This window comes from Anguilla anguilla, chromosome 9 (genome assembly GCF_013347855.1).
Source record: "Anguilla anguilla isolate fAngAng1 chromosome 9, fAngAng1.pri, whole genome shotgun sequence".
Taxonomy (NCBI): Eukaryota; Metazoa; Chordata; class Actinopteri; order Anguilliformes; family Anguillidae; genus Anguilla; species Anguilla anguilla.
The window spans coordinates 44822462-44842620 of NC_049209.1; the positions used below are offsets into that span (position 1 = coordinate 44822462).

At 45.4% G+C, this 20159-nt stretch overlaps 1 protein-coding gene across 1 annotated transcript; it reads right to left on the bottom strand.

Moving 5' to 3' along the window:
- Positions 1-1862: 1862 nt before the first annotated feature.
- On the bottom strand, positions 1863-19925 carry LOC118236091 (GAS2-like protein 2A). Its single transcript, XM_035434147.1, has 6 exons — positions 18683-19925; positions 14967-15205; positions 13918-14025; positions 12194-12290; positions 9192-9459; positions 1863-5010 (listed from the first exon to the last, which is right to left on the bottom strand). The coding sequence occupies exons 1-6, from the start codon at positions 19038-19040 to the stop codon at positions 3102-3104; spliced, it is 2979 nt and encodes a 992-aa protein (XP_035290038.1). The 5' UTR covers positions 19041-19925; the 3' UTR covers positions 1863-3101.
- Between the last annotated feature and the right edge of the window lie 234 nt (positions 19926-20159).

Below are 20159 nucleotides of genomic sequence, written 5' to 3' on the forward strand. Positions count from 1 at the left end.
TGTGATAATTATACAGCTTAGTATTTTCTACAGGCTTCTGCTCCTGCTACAGCGTAATAACAGAGCAGGGTAAATAACCACATGCCTTGCTCTGTGTAATCATTCCTGGGATAGTTAGGCCACTCTCCTCCAGTGCCTACAGGAAGACACATATTGATAGGGCAATTGCGGAGTAAATGAGGTGTTAATTTAGGGCAACAGAAGCGGCTACCGTTCGTGACGGTCAAGGATTGTGTAAGGCTGATCCTGCACCTTCTGTTTTTGCTTTCATTAGGGTTAATCAGTGGAATTCACGGCAGAGCCTATATTTAGAAATATGTGAACAAACGAAATTAGCTTTGAGTCTTATTTTCTTCACCTGGTCTCTTTCAGCATTGAGCTCCGTAATGTTTGGGCTCTGTATTTAATAGCTGTTATTCCTACATGGTGAGAGCAAAATGTATTTTTAAAAATACCCGTAAATAAAAGCTGGGAATCTGGCACTTTAACCACATGTGAACTATTAAATTACATCTAAATTGTGGACTACTGAGCCAAATCAAGAAAACAATATGTCTTTGTCCCAAACATTATGGAGCTTACTGTATATGCTGCACATCCCCCCAATGATATAAATAAACACATGACCATGGCTTCTTCGTTATTCCTTAGATATTTTTGGCAATGTTTTATAAACTCTACAAGCTGTGAATCTACGCACAGTGTGCAAAAAAGGCACCAGGGAGGAATCTATCAAGCAAATTCAGGTATATCACTAATTTTCAAACGATAGAAGGCCCAACACTGGCGCTGGAATAATTTTTAGACAATCATCATGACTGACGCATACTGCCCATCTTCATGTAAATGGAAGTGATAATGCAGTTGCTGAAGGTGTTAGACTATTGTTGCTCTCTGTTACTGTGTAAAACATCTTATTCTTTAAGCAGATTCACTGTCTGTTGAAAGAGCAAAAAGAACCCATACAACAAACAGCTCATCTTTTGCCATCGCTATTGGCTAGAAATTCATTTCTGAGTATTGTTTGGACGGGTTAGATAGGATGGCCATGTAATAACATACACACATACAATTAAAAAAAAAACAAAATAATAATTACATTTGTTTTAGCTTGCTGTGATATGACACTTTAACTGTCATTGTCGTTTTTTTAAAAGTGAATGGAATTGCCTAAATTGCCTTAATATTCTTCACCACTTTTTCATCACCAATTTTCTTTTCATCACTATGGCAATATATACCGTAAACAAAAAAAACTTGTAATATTTTTAATTAAAACAAGTTGTGTTTATTCATTCTGAAATCAACACAAAAATAAATCTTTGGGGGGAAAAAAAAATCAATCACATTACATTACATAATAAAATATATCCCAATTATGTTCTCAAGATAGAATTGATTACTGTTCTCATTTGGATGTTGTTCCTTGCTGTCATTGCATTCTCAGGCTGGTAATTGGTAGCGGTTCATTCCTGATTCCAGTTTGAAGACAGGAGAAAACATGACGTGGGGGGGGGGGGGTAGGGGGGTGGGGGTGGTGGGGGGGCGGCTATCTGAACAAGCACAGCTGGTGTAGTGAGACAGACAGCAGTTCTGACGGTGCTATTTTTAGCTCAGTCTCCGTCTCTCCAGCATTATACCAGGAGATATTTATAAGCCTGCAGACTACAGCCAAAATCACAAAGCACAAGGTGACTGGAAACGCTTCGGCGAGCAGGGATTCTGGCGCTTGGCGGTACTGTCTGTGTGTATGCGAATAAAAAAGACTCCGGCTCCCAGTGGACCTCCTGAGAATTATGGCTGCCAAAATGACTCATCAAATCCCAAACTGATGAGCACCTTGAAAATTTCATTTTTTTTTATTAGAATTTTTCTTTTGTTCTCCCCAATTTGGTATGCCCAATAATGCTCTAGGTACCTCTGTTGCAGATTCAGGAGAGTGGAGAAAAGCGTATGCTATCCTTGAAATGATAGGGTCATAGCTACTGCTTGTTTTCAAGCTGCTGTTCAGAAGTTGGGCTCACACAGATGTGAGTCAGAGGAAGACACTTCGTGTGCAGCTCAGCAGATGAACCTGCAGTGCCCACCAGGGGTCCATGGTGTACAATGAGACACCATCATCCTGGCCTGATTGAAAGTCTCCCGCACATGGGTTGACACTAGAGTACATCGCCCTGCAGGACTGTCAGTCACTGTCTAAACCGGCATGATCCAGATATGATGTCAGACTAAATTTTATGGAGAGAGCCATGTGGTTCTTTACACAATCATTGCTGATCAAATCATTCTCCTTTTATCCTTTGAATGCAGTGCTGTATTGACAGAAGCTATGTCCACAGTTGTCTTTTAAACTGGCCCGTTTCTTTCCCCCCCGGCCAATTGGATACGTGCTTCTCAGAGAGAGGACCCTTCTAAGTGGGGATTTTGAGAATACCGAAAGGCTTTTTTTGTTCCGATAGGCCTTTGACAGGCAGTCACAGACAAACGTCCCCAAACAATCCAGACACAGAGAGAAAGGACGCTCAACCTTTGGTGTTATCATGAAATGGAACTTGTTTTTACTTTGGCTGACAGTTGAGAGACACCCGACTGTGAGTTATAATAAGGTCTGAGGACTTCTATTCTGCTCTACCGTCCAGCTGTGCTCGTGTGGGTTCACCATTTAAAGACTGCATTTGAGGAAAGCCGTCAGGATCCTCGGACCACTGCTGTAACAGTGAAAGGTTAGGAAATGTGATAAATGGATAAACTTTTTACACAAGAAAGGCAAGATCAATGGCTGCCTTCATGCTGTCTTTCATGCCATAAAAAATGCATGGGGACGTAAACTGCAGTGAGGCTTCCACGATCTTTAAATGTTCTCGCTCCATTTTAAAAGGTCATCTTCAATTATTACCAAGGAAATTTACTTTGACAAAAGCAATTACAGGTCAGTAATATATGGTATGTGTTAGGATTGAAGTATTAACAGCTTGAATTTAGCGTTTTGTTAGATATTTCTAGCACCTTCTAAATGTGTGTATTAGTGAAATAAGTGCATTTCCCTGAGGAATTCTGATGCAAAAATGTTCAAAGGATGCATGAGGACTGCCAGCAGGCATTCAAACCCAGGACTCCTGCTCTAGGTCTCCTAGCAGCTCCTGGACTGGTGGCTTCCTCCCAGTGAATTTCACCCTCTGTCTACAGCTGTGCTGAGAGGTACGCATATCCCCCCTGGAGCTCGGGTTACCCTCCGGGGAGCAGAGTTTAAGGGCAGAGGGCTGGGATCCCTGCTGGTCAGTGCCGGTATCTCTGCCGGCGGACATCTTGGCTCTTAGCGAGTCACGGCCAGGCTGACCCCTCCTGTAGGACAACGGGGTGGGGATCTTGGAGGGCTTCTTCTCGGGCCTGTGGTCCCGCCGTGGCCGGGCTCTCGGCCGCAGCTTCAGTTTGTAGATGGAGGGCACCCGCTCCGGCTTCTTCAGGGCCCTGTTCTGCTTGAAGGAGGGGGTCCTGGGTTTGGCGGGGCTCTCGGTGGCGGGGCCCGTGGACGACGTGGTGCTGAAGGCATCTGGGGCCACAGCGCCTTTGGGCTTCTTGGTTCCCATGGCAACCTCACGGCATGGATCCTGAGACCTCCTCAAATCTCCTGTAGCCTCCTTAGACTCCACACTGGAGCCCATTGAGGACCAGGAGCTCATCACGCTGGGTTTGGGGACCCGCAGGGGCCCTGAGACCGCCTCTGCCCTGCTCGTTTGTGGTTGGGTGTCCCTGGAGCTCCTGGGGAGGGTGGCCACCCAGCTTTCCACGTCCACGCTGCTGACTGGCCTCTTCACCGCTGAGGGCTCGTTGGTGCCTGCATCATGGCTGCCTCGATTGGCATCGCTGGAATCGGATGCGGACATGCCCTGAGCAGCGTACCGCCGCCTGGAGGGAGACTGCTCAGCCGCAGGCGGAGCAGAGAAACGTCCAGACGGGTCCACCTGCCTGTTCTGAGGAGTCTCCAGGCTGCCAGGTTCCTGGTCGCCTTCTGAGCTGTTTTCATCCGAGTCCATGCTGAGGAGCTGCAGGTTGGTCAGGATTTCTTGCTCCAGGCTCTGGTACAAGCTCGCTTCCTGAGCTGGCGTGATAGGAGGTGGGGTGAAGAGGCACGCTCTCTCCAGTTCCCTGCCCTCCTTCCCTCCATCTTTACTGTTGAGTTCCTGAAGGTTGTGGGGATTGGCTAATTGGGTTTTGGCTCCTGTGACACTGATGCAGGCTCTGCTGCCTTGCAAGAGGCTGATGGGGACCATCGAGGTGTCTTGTCTTGAGCTTCTCATGCCTAGTTTTCCCATTTGTTCAGAGTCTCTGTTCAAGATGCTGCTCGATGGGGCTGCCTGGGTGCTGTCAGGGGTGGGTTTCCTTTGGGCTGTTAGCTCCACTGAACCACGACTGCTCTGGTCTTTCGTGATAGGTGTTAAGGGCCTAATCCTGGGTTCTCCCCATACCTCATCCCTCACTTGTTTCACTGGGCTAAAGGAGCGTATTAATTCGGCACCCTCAGGTGGACTCCTGTGGTCCTCAGCTAGCTGCCTGGTCATGGGAGCTTGTTTCGGGCCCAGACGGATGTTCTTGATGGGGCTGCGGCACCTCTCTGGCACAGTGAACTTGACGGGACCCGGACCTCCTTGCCCCTGTGTGTTACCCAGGCTGGGACCTCTGCTTTGGGCCTCTGTGCTCCTAGCACTGGGCATGGTGCTCTGCCTCAACTTGGAGGAGAACTGAGATTTGGTCCAGCTCGGGGCCAGCCTGGGGTCCAAGGCAGGCTGCGGGTGGATGGACAGCTGGTTGGGGGCCTTTTGGAAGACCAGGGGGGTCTTGGGTCGTGCTGCTTCGGGCTGCGAGGCAGAGGAGGGCTGGACGCGGGGACGCGGGGAGGGAGATGCGCGCGTGACGTCTCTGCCTGGCCTGGTGGAGGCGCTGTGCACCGACCCATCCCCGCCCTCTGAGGGGGGCTGCCTACGAGGGGGCGTGGCTGACCTCTCCCTGTGTCTGAAACCACACAAATGTTAAATGGTAAATGGTAAATGGACTGCATTTATATAGCGCTTTTATCCAAAGCGCTTTACAACTGATGCCTCTCATTCGCCAGAGCAGTTAGGGGTTAGGTGTCTTGCTCAAGGACACTTCGACACGCCCAGGGCGGGGTTTTGAACCGGCAACCCTCCGACTGCCAGACAATCGCTCTTACCTCCTGAGCTATGTCGCCCCTGCGAGAAGAATTGAAGAATTAAAGAATGAATGAATGGGCCATGCTCTTATTTTATGTTCTTTGGGTTTAATGGAGAGGCGCATCGATCAGAGCAAGTCAGTAAACATCCTACATTCATTTTTAAAAATCCATACGCAACTATCCCTTGTTGAGACTTGAAGAACTAAATGTGTCAGGATGTTGCCTTCACCTATGAAATAATAAGTTATGTGTTGATGACAGTCTTATGTGCCCGAGCCTAAAGCATCACCACAGGTGTTTAAACTTGTGAAATCACTCAAGCACACAAAGCCTCCTTCACTCCAGACACCATCACACTTGCTACGCATGTGGAATACCGCAAGGATGCAGAAGGAAATCACAATCTAGGTCAAAAGGAGAAACAAGGCATATATTATACATCTTTTATATCTCATATATAAATTAAATGCAAAGTATTCAGAAGAGGGTGAAAAGAAAATAACAGAATTTGTAATTGAAATAATGCACTAGTGTGGATTCATGAACATCCAAATGCAGATGGAATTAATGAACATTTAAATAAGATCTATGATATATGCATCTATACACACACAACAGCTAAATGTTCAGTAGATTCCCTTCTCCAGGATGAATTATATTTAATATATATTAATACAAATATATGTTTGAAAAGGCTAAGTATCCTTATAGGATTTACAGCAATATCAGCACTCTGCTTTGAAATATTCTTTTCAGAAGAAAAATGTTTTGATGTTAAGCCACTAAAAGTAACTTTCAAGATAACATAAGAGTGAGAATACAATAAAAGAATGCTCACAACCTCTGCAGCCAATCAGATGCTGACATTGCACACAACCTCTGTAGCCAATCCAATGCTGACTTTCCAACCTTCACCCTTCTCATACGCAGCGTTTGCAATAGAGATGCAGCTTCAGTAAGGACAAGCTGAACAACGTTCTTCTTAGCAATCTGAGCTCTGACTGATGACTCAGAGGGGTTTATAATCTTATGAAAATTGTAATAAAGAAAATAATAATACCCTTGTATTTCCCACCTTGGCCTTACGGACCATGAATACATCAATACACCACATTTTCACAACAGATTGCATATAACATGTTATTCTAGAGTTAAAAAATGCCACAATGCATTTAGCAAATTCAGGTATTTCTGATGTTTACTTCTGTGGACAAATCTGGATTGATTTTGGTCAGTACAGTGACAGCTCTCTTTATGTAGAAATGGTTATTTAAACAAAATGGAGGTTCTCAGTCATGCATTGTGATTTATAACTGAATTAAATCAAGAGCGCTAACACAGTCACAAATGCTAACGAATGGACTGAAAATGGAGACTGATTGAATCTTGAGCATTGTTTCTGACTCGGAAAGCAATTTCGCAGATAATATCGGCTTTCGCGCTGCCCGAAGGTGCAGATATTTTTCACAATAAAAGGCGCTGCAGGACAGACTCGGCAGTCCTGTACCTGAATCCCACTGTGAATTAATCCACGACGCTTCCAGCCATCCCCCTCTGCTCATACGCCAGCTTGAGCTTAACACCACTCGAATATTTGGCTACCTGGCTACTCTGTCCCCCCGCATCCCTCGCAGATTTCAAAGGGCAGAGCATCACAGCTACCCAGAATCCCCAAAATCAAAGCCAAAAACACATCAAAAACCCCCCCCAGCTCTTCAGACGGAGCCGGTGCTGAAAGCACTGTGATCCGTGGATCTGAGACGTAGGGGTTCTTTACCGAGCGGCCTGCTGAAAGGCTCCACGTCCGCTGCATCCCGCGCACCTTTGTTGTGAGAGCCCGTGGACGTCGGCTAGAGAGAGACGGCCTTGCGGCCTCTGTTCTCTGTGTTCTTCGCCACTCGGGTCTTAAACAAAGGGTGCGGTCTGCCGCTCACTGACTGCAAGGCCACGGATCAGCCGGCTTTAGGGTCGCAAAACCACGGGACAAAAGAACCAAGGCCGGAATCTAGGCCATAGCCCTGCATGTTTTCCGCCTGTCTTTGAAATACAGAAGGTCAGAACTGGGAGGTGAGGTTCATTCCTCTCAACTGAAGCAGCAATTAGTAATTAGTAATTAACTGTTGCTTAGGTTTAAGAAGGCTGTTCTACAGAGGTCGAGTACGGGGAATCCCAGCTGAGGAAAAACATGGCTAGTTCTGGCCATTCAAGAAAAGCTATGCCTACCACACTGTAATACAAGAGAAGACAACCTGGAACTGGCCAGAGCTGTCAATCAACACCACCCGATTCAAGAAAGAAGAAAAAGGCCAGAACATTCCAAGTCCAGCTGAGAAGATTCAATGTTCCTGGTTCTGGAAGACTGGAAGCTCCAAAATTTGTAAATGTGGCACCTAAAGTACCTTCAAACCACGGGAGAAAGAGACGATGCATAACTGCACTTTAAAACATGTTTTACCTCTATTTTTGTAATTCCCACACTTCTCCTATATTTTAAACAAACACATGAATCATGAATACAATTAAATAAGATACGGCAGCTGCGTACTGGTGATACATTTATAACATAATGTTATTCTTATTTATGCAGATAAGTATGTTTCATAATTGTCAAACTGGACAAGTTCTAGTACTTTCTTAGTAATCTTCACAGTAGAGGATGATTTTCTTTAAAATAAGAAGAAAATATGTGAACAAGTTGTTCTGAGCCTTTTTAGTGGACATGTGATGTGTCATCCACCAAGTCTCAATGGTGACTCAATTGTTTCATTGTTATTTCTCTTTTAATTTTGGTAAAATATGTCACAATAGTCTGCATATAGCCAGTATACTGTTTACTTTCCGCCTACCTTCTGGATCCTTGTATCACTGGTGGAACTACAACCATAAACATACTTGGTGGTAAACAACCTAAAAGCTATTTTTACACATAAAATCTAAGAAAGGGCAAGGGAACATCATTAGCTACCGGCCTCAACAACAACGGATGCCCCATTTCAACGAAGCAGCACGTATCGTACCACGGACATTACAAAAGCATTCATTTGTCGGCAACGCCCAAGTCTGCCGACGGCAAACGCGAAGATAGCAGTTCGATTTAAAACAAGCAAGCAGCCAAAATTAACAGCTGGGAATCTGCTGGCGGCCGAATTCTCACACACACACACGACTACAACGCGCGTCTGCCGACGGTCTCCCGGTCGAGCGTGGCGGCGTTTGCTTTATTAAGCCTCTGAACACAAACGGGGGCTGTCGATCACTCGCGGCCGCGAGCCGCTAATAGTTTCTCCGGGCGGCTCCGAGCTCTGATACGCGCTGAGTGATTTGTGGAGCGTGGCGGGAGCGTTCGCCGACGGCGTTTTTTTTTGCGCGGAGGCCAAGCTTCGGCTGTCTGCTGCGTCTGCCCGCCCCGCTTCAAACCCAGCGCCCCTGTTTACAATTAAAAGGCGGCCATTTTCGCTGCACTCCTCCTCTCCCGATCTGTGTGTAAAAAGGCCAGGTATGGCTGAGGCAGCTGAGCAACACTGTCTAGGGACGGAGTGTGGCGCAGTGGGTAAGGAACTGCGCTTGTAACCGAAAGGTCGCAGGTTCGAATCCCGGGTAAGGACACTACCGTTGTACCCTTGAGCAAGGTACTTAACCTGCATTGCTTCAGTATATATCCAGCTGTATAAATGGATACAATGTAAAGTGCTAAGTAAAAGTTGTGTAAGTCGCTCTGGATAAGAGCGTCTGCTAAATGCCTATAATGTAATGTAATGTACCTGTGAACTCCCCCCGTTTCCCAGTGTGTGCAGGCTGCAGCGGGGGCCGTCGACAGCGAGCGCAAACCCCGCCGTGTTTGGGGAGCCGCTCTTATTCGAGGGCCGGTCTGGGCTCAGCCGTTGCCTGGCGATACGGTGTACATTCGCGGATGGATGAGCCCTTCTGGCTTTCAAAGAGCCGGACTCCAGACTGCACCTGTGACGAGACCCCCCCCCCCCCCCCCCCCCGCCATACTCACCGGCTGGGACTGGGGGGCCGGAGCTCCTGGCCCGCCCTGGAGGCGGGGCTCGGCGAGGAGGCGGAGCGGGGTGGTGGGGCGCCCGGTTTCAGGCCTCTGGAGGGGGCCGAGGGGGTCCAGGTGACGGGGGGCAGGGGGGACTGCGTTCGGCCCAGCAGCAGCAGCGTGGCCCCGCCCTGGCCGTCCTGCCGGGGCGTCAGGCGGGCCTTGATCTCGTGCACCGGGGTGGGGGGCCGCAGGGGGCCGGCCAGCCTCGACTGCTTATGGGCTGGGGCAAGAGAATGAGAGGTGACTCAAAGGGGTGACCTCCTACACTCACTACGGGCTGGGGCAAGAGAATGAGAGGTGACTCAAAGGGGTGACCCCCCACACTCACTACGGGCTGGGGCAAGAGAATGAGGGGTGACTCAAAGGGGTGACCTCTCACACTCACTACGGGCTGGGGCAAGAGAATGAGAGGTGACTCAAAGGGGTGACCTCCCACACTCACAGCTTACAATACCCTGCTCTAGCAAGGGTAGATGAACGGCAACTCCTCTGTTCATCACCACTGTTTATAATTCAGGGCACAGCTAATATGAATGCAAATCGCTAATCTAATTATTCATGCATTCGGTTATTTATTCTCCTCTTGTTTTTGAATTTTCGAAGAATTTGTCTTCCCCCGATCGGCAGCTCGGAGGCGGAATGTGCAGTGAAGCATTGTGAAAGGCAGTCCCCAGCCAGGGTACATGAGGAAATTACGAAATCAAAGCACAGGATAGCTCTACTACAGGCATGTGGAGAGAGTCCAGCAGGCTTCACGGCTGGCTCTTCTTCTAGCTTGTTTCAGATGGGAAACTGTCTTTAAGGTTCACACCGCCTTTATTGATCCCATTTTGACATTTAGATTAAAAACATGATTACATCTTGAACTTCGACGCGCTTAAAGCAAGAGAAAAGCTCATTTTAAAAGCGGGCTGAGCGGCAACTGTCATTTTCATGCGCCCGACGTGAAAATCGCACGCGTGTGCCGACTGACGCAAAAGCCAATTTTTAAAATGGCATTTTTAAATGCGTGAGCGAAAGACGCCAGCGTGAGGATGACTACCTGCCCTTGAGCGCGAGTGCCGCCGCCGCTACGCCTCGAGATTACTCACGCTCCTACATTATTCACACAGCGCGGCGATGGTGCCGTGATGTCACTGGCCGAGCCGCGCAATCACAGCGCTGATGTCACGGGCTGGCTGACTCACAGAGCAGGAGGGTGATGAAGCCGGGGGCGGGACCTTGGCGTTGTTGTGTTGTCACCATCGAGCGATCTACGATTACCACCCGTCCAATAGAGACCAGAGGGCAGCCCCCCACCAATCACGAGGTTCATTGTTAACAACAAATAGAGCGCTCTGATGGTTGTTTCTAGGGTCCCTGCAGAGTAAGGTGATATTACGTCTGCCTGGCCCTACTTCAGTATCCCCAACTCATAGCAGGAAATACAGGAGCTTGGTATGACCACTCCATCACAGGCTGTATTAGGCCAACCAGATGGTTATAGTCTTGACCAGACCTGGGCCAAATACGTATTTGTTTTGGATTCAAATACTTTCCTGTGCTCCATTGATCTTGCCTGGTGAAATTGAGCCTGCCAACATGACCAGAAGGAGGGGTTTCAACTTGTTGAGAGTATTTCATCGGTTCCAATACACCAGACAAGGTCAGAAAAGCATAGAAAAGTATTTGAATCAAAAACAAGTATGTATTTGACCCAAGTCTGGTCTCAACATTAAAAGCTCCATTCACTGTTGAGCCTGAAACTTTCCAATTTTATGCGCCGTATGAACAATCATGACGGAGCGTGATGCAGGACAGTACCGTGTTCTGCACTTGGGCACGTCTCATCTTGAATATTTATAAACTGGAATATTGCACCAAAACCCCCTGTAGTGCAGAATATGAGTAGATGGCTGGAAACTACAGACTGATCGTATGATTAGACTACGCAATCCCACTGATTCTGCAGGGCAAATACAGGTTCTATCCTGATTTTCATCAAATTGTGCAAGGTGTTGTCAAGGTCATTGGTATATCATAAGGTAACACAGCAGCATCTGAATTCAAACAGTAACAGCTTATGGAAAAATCGATTTCAAAAATATTATTGAACAATGCAGCTTCTTATGCCATCATAAGCATTCATTCACATAGCATTCTCAATGTAAAACTGGAAGCTTTGCATAAATGTGGGCACAGTTTTGGCTAAAATTAAATAGTAAGGTGCAAAGCAATAATATAGGACTGTGCATGAAATAGCATAACTCAACAGGGTGCAGATATGAATGTCTCCTAATAATGCACCTGTTTTATTCATATGAAAGGAGGCTGTCATGATAGCCTACATTTTATTAGGAGAATGTGGGGAGACAACCTCTATTAATGAGATGTACTACAGCAGGTTATTTTTGGAATACAGTATATCTTGTACAACGGGGATAGGTAGACACTGCCATCTAATGACTAGCACAGGGAAATGGAAAGACCTGATACCAGGCCAGCAAGCAAAATCCAAACCAACGGACATCAACTTGAAACTCAAAATGCGACTAACTACAGAGATAATTTACCTTGTCTTACAACTAAATCCTATTGATTTCCTATTTACATTATTTATGCGATATGTTGAGTGTTGGAGAGGTGGCATGTTGAGTGTCGGAGAGGCTAAGAATAATATGTCCAGACTCCTTGGAAACCTGTTTTTCATTCCTCAAACTGAAGCATCTCTGAAGAGCTTATTGGACCGTAGACTTTTTGTATGCCCATTCTCCTGCTGATCAGTTTAGTAAATCACACTATTATGTTAGCTACTGGTATCTCTTAGTTTCTTTGACTTCACAATAACAACAGACGGGTGTTGTGAGGATGCATTATGAATGTTACATACTGAAGATATCATAAAGGTACAGTACTGGCAGTAGGAGTGAGTGTTGGTCATCACTCATTGGCCGAGCCAACCATGTGACACTCACCAATAGAGGTGCAGCGACAGGGGTCGTGTTTGTCCAGGTAATGTTCCAGTGTGTCCCAGCCACCCCCAACTCGCACCATCACATGATTCCGCAAGATCTGCCACAAACAACACACAGAAACATATATACTCACTCACATGTTCACACACATACATGTACACACACACACACACACACACACACACAAACACACACACACACACACAAACATATATACTCACTCACGTGTTCACACACATACATGTACACACAAACACACACACACACACACACACACACAAACACACTGCTCTCGAAGACTAAGTCGTTTTTGAATGACACACAGGTTTCATTAAGAAAGCTTTCTATTAGAATGCCTGCCTAATTATTTAAATTATTCAAACACAATACACCCACTTGAACTGAGATGATAAAGGAAATGCATCACTGCATGCAAAATAACTAGTTTCAATATCTGCACATAATTGGCACATAAAAGGCATAAAATATACCCTTCACTTTTCTCTTTTTATTAAATCATCAGATTTTTTTTGCTATGGGCTCAAAAGTTAGAGAAGTACAGTAGAACCTCAGAAATATTTCCTCTTCCAGGAGTCCTCTGACCAGTCAACCCAACAGGCCCAGAACCTGAAAACTGTGAATACACCTCTCCCTTATATTTACCTCCTTTCTCCACCCTGATTCCCATTCCCCTTTTCTACACCTTCCCCCTCCATCTACCCTATATTCCCCTGCCCCCCCCCCCCCCCCCAAAAAAAGAAATCTCCCATGTATAGCCATTCTAGTGACAACAGATTACCTACTGGGTGTTATGGCCTGACCATTACACTCTTATTAATCTCTACTTGGGATGCTGGGGATGCACAAATCCAGGCCTTGCCTTTTGTTTGTACTCATTGTAAGTCTCTCTGGATAAGCGTCGGCTAAATGCCTAAAACGTAGTGTAAAAATGTTAACTACACGTTGGGTTTGTCTAAAATCAGCGAGTTGGCAGCAAGCTTCTGAAGGAGAAAAGAAAGCAACAATATGAAATTTTAATTGAAGTTACCTTCTTGTGCACTATAAAACGCGAGTTCTGAAGCGCTCTCCCACACTCTGTGATGCATTCATTATTGATTATGAGTGCTAGAAGCATTTTAAGTTGAGGTGGGTGGTGAGTCTGCAGACTGGTGCTACCCTTTCGATGTTCCCTCACTGGTGACATCTTTAACGTCTGCCCTGTGCTCCTTCAAACACCTTCCTTCGCCTGCGCCGCTCAGTCTCAGCGTGATTGACCCATATCGGCTGCTTCCTCTATGACCTTTATTTACAGCGTTTATTGATTTTGTTTCTGAGAATGCGAAGATGAATAGCATTTAACTGGTAGATGTCAACCACAGACAGCTTGTTATTATGTTGTGTCTCGTGCTGTATTTTTCAGGAAGACAACAAAATAATGGGATCCAGATCCAGATTACAGCCTGTTTGAATGTTGGTTAGTAATTAGGGAATGAGAGCTTATTTTTGAAAGAGTCGAGAGACAGAGAAATGCAAATTAAAAACCAGCTCCTCCCCACTCTCTGTGTCTCGGAGGTCTGTTCTACCATATATGGCCCTGAACACGGTGGATAAACAAACAACTCCAAGTGTGATGGATGGCCCGGGTGCGAGACAACGGCAGGTGATGAATTAAAAGACGTCACAGAGAGACGAATGCGCAGACAGAGCGGAGCTCGCTGACGCACCCGGACGAAGATGAGGGTGCTGGACTCCCCGACTCTGTACTTCCCCTCGGACACTTTGACCATGGGGAACTGAGAGGGGCACGTGCAGTGGCTCACCAAGTGCTGGACCTGAACACGTAAAGAGAGAATAAATATGAATACAGAAATACACACAGACATTCACACACACATACACATGCAGGATATGCAGGCATGAAAACACGCCACGCGCACATATGTACTGTAGATACAAACACATTCAGGCCAAGTCAGAGCCCCATTCCTGCCATAGAACCAGAGGCCCACACAACATCAATGGGCCGACCGAGATAAACCCCTTGATAAATGACTTGATATCATGACTTGATATCTCACAATTTATCATGGCAGTCTGTGAGGCAGGGCACTACCCCTGCTTGTTACACAACCAATGTACACCCCAGCAGTACTGACAAAACCACACCGTCCGTTCACCCTGACAACAGAGGCTATGGAGAAAAGAGTGCACTGTGACTACATCGGGCCTTGATTCCTTGCCTAGATAAAACTTATGATGCTAGCTGTGCAGCATGCCTCATCCAGTCTTTGGTCGATTTTAGCCCAAACTTAGAGAATCGCAACCACAAACAGAACTAAACTCACAGACTGGATATCTGCTGTACGTATATACTGTACAGTACAGGTACACAATGCAACCTTCTATTCATGCTCTAGCACAGCAAAAGGTTCAGTGTTGAATTAACTCTGAGAGAATACATGCGGTTCCTACTGAACTCGTATAACCCATCCATCCATATGCCATCTATACCCGCTTATCCTGGGCAGGGTTGCCAAGGAGGCTGGAGCCTATCCCAGCGTGCATTGGGCAAGAGGCAGGAATACACCCTGGACAGGCCGCCAATTTATCGCAGGAACTTGTATAATTTCTGTGCTACGGTTTGTACACTTTAGAATTAGGGGCTGGCCACACATAATTCTTAAGGCGATACCAGGCGATGGAAGGGGACAGTGTCGCCTGTGGGCCTGGGACACGGTCACACACCGCAGGGTCAAAGGCGCACAGGCCTCACCATCTCGTCCAGGTTCTGGAAGCCGGTCGCTCGGCGCTGCGGTTTGGGCAGCGGCGTCTCCTCCTGGGGCAGGTCCAGCTCCTCGCGCAGCTCCTCCTCGATCTCCTGCTCCAGCTGGATCAGGACCGGCGCCGCCATGCCGAATCGGGACGCCCTGCGAGCCACCTCCAGCAGGCAGAGCACGAAGTTCTTCTCGTTCTTCCGCAGGACCAGGTCGTCCGTCTCGAACATCAGCACATCTGAGGGAGGGGGAGGCGACACGGACAGGGCCGAGGCCTAAATGTCAGGCTGTGACCTTCGACCTCTCCTTTTGCTGCAGACTGGCACGTCGTTACTCGTTACACTGCGCAGTCCACCGGCTGATCTGCGCAGTCGTTGCGTCAGAGGAGCATTTTCCTCTTCGCGTTTCCAAACCGCACGTGCCCACTCACCCAGAGGAGGTGCTAGTGAGCAAAGAAGCCGGGAAGTGTGGATAAACATACACAGGCCTACTGGCCTGTCAGCCAGTCAGCACAGGCAAAGCAGAGGTGGAAAATCCAGGTTCAGAAAGTTCAATTCCTCCCCAGCGTTTTGTACCTGGATTTGCTCATTAGCACAATTCAGCTAAGGAGGTAGAACTAATCAGTGAAATAAGCTGGCTGAGCTCACTGGTAGAAAAAAACACATGGCAGGACTTTCCACCTCTGAGCCAAAGTCAGAATTCAACTCAACACCACGATATGTATGCACCTATTAGAACCCTGTATCATAACTGGATGAACCACTGACCTAGCCCTAGGGGTACATATTTGCAAGTACTTTGTATTGCAGAATTACTCTGAGCTCAAGCATGAACCTAAAGAAAAGGTATATATATCAAAAATAATCACCTTTTATCAACAGAATATAAGCTGCATCTCCCTCACAACCAAATTATTAACATGAGAGTCTGTCTTCTGGCTGATAGCAGCGACTGCAAAAATAAGCTTTGCTACTATCACCAACCAAACCATAGAAGGCATTGAGAGAGTTAATTTCCCCATGGGTAACAAAGTACCGTAACATTCTTGGGACAATTACCTCACCTAGTGGTAAAACAGCAGATTGCATGCACATGCATCCATAATTTGAATTCAATTTCAAATGGAAGAAATTTGCAGTTTCAGTTGTATATAACAAACTAACTATGCATTATATCCAGATTAAGATATATATACACAACTCACTACCAACAAAAATTATGTATGTATATGAAATTATGCTCTGTGAAACACTGAAATAACGGAAGTGGACGTTAAAAAAAATGATTTTGTGATGCTGCAGCATCAATTATATGTATTTATTTTTTGTTTTGTTTTGTTTCATTTTGTAAATGTCCTATGCATTGTCGAACCTCTAATTAACCATTTGGCCTGTTTTGGGTCCTAGGAAGCTTCAGAGGGCTCGGCCCGAGTGACCTGAAGCTAAGAAAAAGTGGAACTGGGGGCATTTGATGTGTGCATGAGTGCAGGTGTGTATGTGCGTGTGTGTGTGTGTGTGTGTGTGCGTGTCAACAGGGGTGGCCTGGAAAACTCCAAACTGGCATTCCACATACGCATATAGGATTATTTTCACGAAAATATGGGTTAATACACCAACAGGCACTATATTTGATATTCTGGCCAAGCCTTGTTACTTTGTAACTTGGTTTAATAGTTGTCTGATCTAGTCTCTCTACATAGTATCTTTACCATCATTCCAATTAAAGCCAAAGCTGTCCCTCCCAAAAAGAACTGAAAGTCCTTAATATTCAATGTCACCATAATGCTCACTAGGAAAGATGGGTCATTTTCCTATAACCTTAAAATGATGTGCGATATTGTAGATTGACCCGAACCAATAATAAAATATAAAAGGGAAGAAATAAATACTCCTTGGATCCTCCTTGATCATTAATTAAGTATGCACAGGCCAGAAGAGAAGGGGGTGAAATGCCTCTTTCAACTAGTTGAATAGTTGTGCCTTTCTTTTATTTGGTTAGTAAGTTGGAAGTGGGAATTTGAATCCTGCATCTAGGTCTGGTGTTATACATTTCATCCCTGGTCTTTCTGGAATATTCTGCTGCCCTTTGATTTTTTTAATTCTGGCCTTGACGCATTGTTGAGAGTACATTGGGAGAGACAAGCTGTAGTTCGTTATTTTCATTCATTTATTTTGTGACTAACTTGTCTATGTCTATAACATTAGTTGTTTTTTGTATGCTGCTCAGGAATGATGGATGGATGGATGGATGGATAGACAAATGCACAGGTGTGTGTATGTGTGTCTGTATGTACTACAGTATGTAGTGTGCTAATTGTACAAAACAGGATCAACACGTTGCAGGAAATGAATGTGCTTTTCATACCATTCCTCATTAATGGTGTAACAGTGGGAGCTATTGGGGGAAAACAATGATCCGTCTATTTCAGCTGTGCATGCTTTTTTGTGTAAATTATATTATAATGACGTTTCATATGCTCTCAACCAGACACTTTCAAAAGTGGTTTTACCGATTTTAGGTTGAAAACCCGCTGGCTTCAGTTAATACTGTTCAACAGCTTTTAAAGTCATCACAAGGCCAAATTCCAGTAATATTTTCTTACAATTATTTACAAAAGACACCTGATTGCAGTTGGACACCACCATATTTTGCATAGCAGGCATATTATCACTTGCATGGTGGCTGGAATCAGGCTGGCACATACGGGTGGCACAAAAAGCTTCCAGGGCTCTGGCATTGGAGAGAAACCCACCCATGATCACAATTTGTAACTTCCCAAAAATTTTAATACTTAACCTTAACAAAAGAATGGCTGCATTCTTGCATGGTTAAACAATCTTGATATTACATAAATGACATGGCAAAAGGTATCTCTTCACTTTAATCGGTAAATGGGAATAAGAATCACTGCACAGTCAAGATTATATCTTGATATGTAACACCATTAAGAATGTAATTTAATGTTGAACTGTTATTTTTTTCTGTTTTCTTTGCTGTAGTGTTATTGTAATTGTAAGAATGTAGGCTGCACCTTTCATGTTCTCCATGTGTTTTAATACAAAAGGGCAGCTTACTCGGGTCAGTATCCACTAATAGGTGCTGTATAACATAGCACTGGGTGGTGCACGGTATTCATTTTCCACCCAACTGCTCGCTACGTGTCAATTTATGGGCGATGCAAATTATACTGGGAGACAATCAGATCCCCAGATTGCAAGTTGGACTGGTCACTTCGCCAGGTAACCTCTAATAACTGACCATAGTGAATCATCTTTAATGAGGTGCCCGAAGGATACCACCAAATAGTGTTCTCACCAATAGTGCTGGTTGTGCAAGAGGCAGTCTCGCCTCACCTGTGTATAGTATCAACAATCCAGTGATAGAAGCGAAGCAAGACTCGCCCCTACTGGCCAACCAACATCGCTTCCAGCAATAACTTCATTTTATCTCACTACAGCAGTTACCAATTAATCTTCTACCGAATAAGCAGATGGCAACAAGGAAGAAGGCAAGTGACATGCGACGCTAATTGCTTAATTTGCACGAGAACCAATATGTAAACACATATTGTGTTTGTTATGTTTAAAACCTGATTACACCCATGGGATAATTCCAAACAGGAAACCTGGCCAGGTAGCAGCCTGATTTAACATGATAGATGAAAGTATTGCGTCTCTCTCAACTTCACTACCCAAGTTAAATTTTTATTGCTCACCTTTAATATCCATCTGCTTCCGACACCAGTTTATAAAATTTGATATGTTGTCCCGAGCCAAGAAAGTCGACGGTTGTGCTGAAGCGACGAATGTCACTTCAGATGTGGGCATCTTCATCTTCAGTGCCTGTTGCCCATACATGCGGAGAAAGTCCGCCGCCACGCGTGTTACATTGTTGGCGTGGTGGCAGAGGACGGCGCCGGTCTCGAGGACCTGCAGAAAGTTGTTCACGGCGATGTCTACGTCGTACAAATCCTTCAACCACTCCGCCAAGTCTTCTTTCATTGCATACAGATACTCTTCACTGGATTTAAACGGCTTGATGCTACAGTTGGTAGCTTGTTCGATTCCAGACATTGCGATTTGAATAACTTTATTCAAATCAGTCTACACATAAGATAATTGTTTAATTTTATGGCTGCAGGTCTCCAAAGTAACCTACCATAAATCTTGAAATTACATACCCGTTTTGTTTCCACCTGTATGTTTATGATTCCTTAGATTATACACGGAGAGAATGGTTTTCCATATGGTGACCAGATTTTAAGATTAAAAAAATAAATAGAAGGCAAAAGAAAGCATCTAACACGCGCCATACCTTATGCCCGCATGTAGGAACGAGTAGTCTAACCCACTGGCATCAATTTAAAGTAAATCTACATTTCCCCGGTGACCAAAATAAATCAAAGTCTTGCCAAACCGTAAAACCTACATTTTACCTCGCAAAAAAATAGTATAGCGAAGCCCACATTCAGAAATACTAAAGTGACCTTATGTAAGAAGCATGCAAAAAGTCCCTTTTCCAAGTTTATAGCTAGATTTTGTTTTGTAGTGCAGTGCAGCGGCGCTCTCCTTGGTTACAAGATAGCTGGCTGGAGACAAACATTCCGTTTAACCATTTCATAACCAGACCTTTTCACGCCCTTAAGTAACATGTCCATGGGCAACTGTGTCTAATTGTACATCTCAATATTGAATTACATGTGGCGGAAACAGCGCGTGCTGTACTTTGATACCATTGTAACGCTCGCCGTGCTTCTTGTGCCGCAAAATTGCCACACAATAAGCAAGGTGTCTCACTTCTACTTTTAACTCGGAACATTTAATCAGTACTTTCTATAATATGCAACCAGACACGCAGGCTTTCACCTGGTAAGTGCACGTTATTCACTAGCCTTCTTGGTGGCTAGACCTACTCGTATAAAAAAAATATACGTCTCATACCATAATGCTCAAATAATAAATATACACGTGTATAGGGACACTAAGTATTGTGGCGGACCAAGACCGCAAGTGGCTTTTCTTGATGAGCACCTTTCAGAACAGATTAAAACACTCTGAGCCAAAGTCACTTTACTGATGATGAAATCAAAGAATCAAACAAAGCAATTTGAAATGCAATACATTTGAGAACAGCAATAAATTTGTTATCCCCACCGAGTCCAAAAATCAACCTTGAACAATTGCCTTACCCTG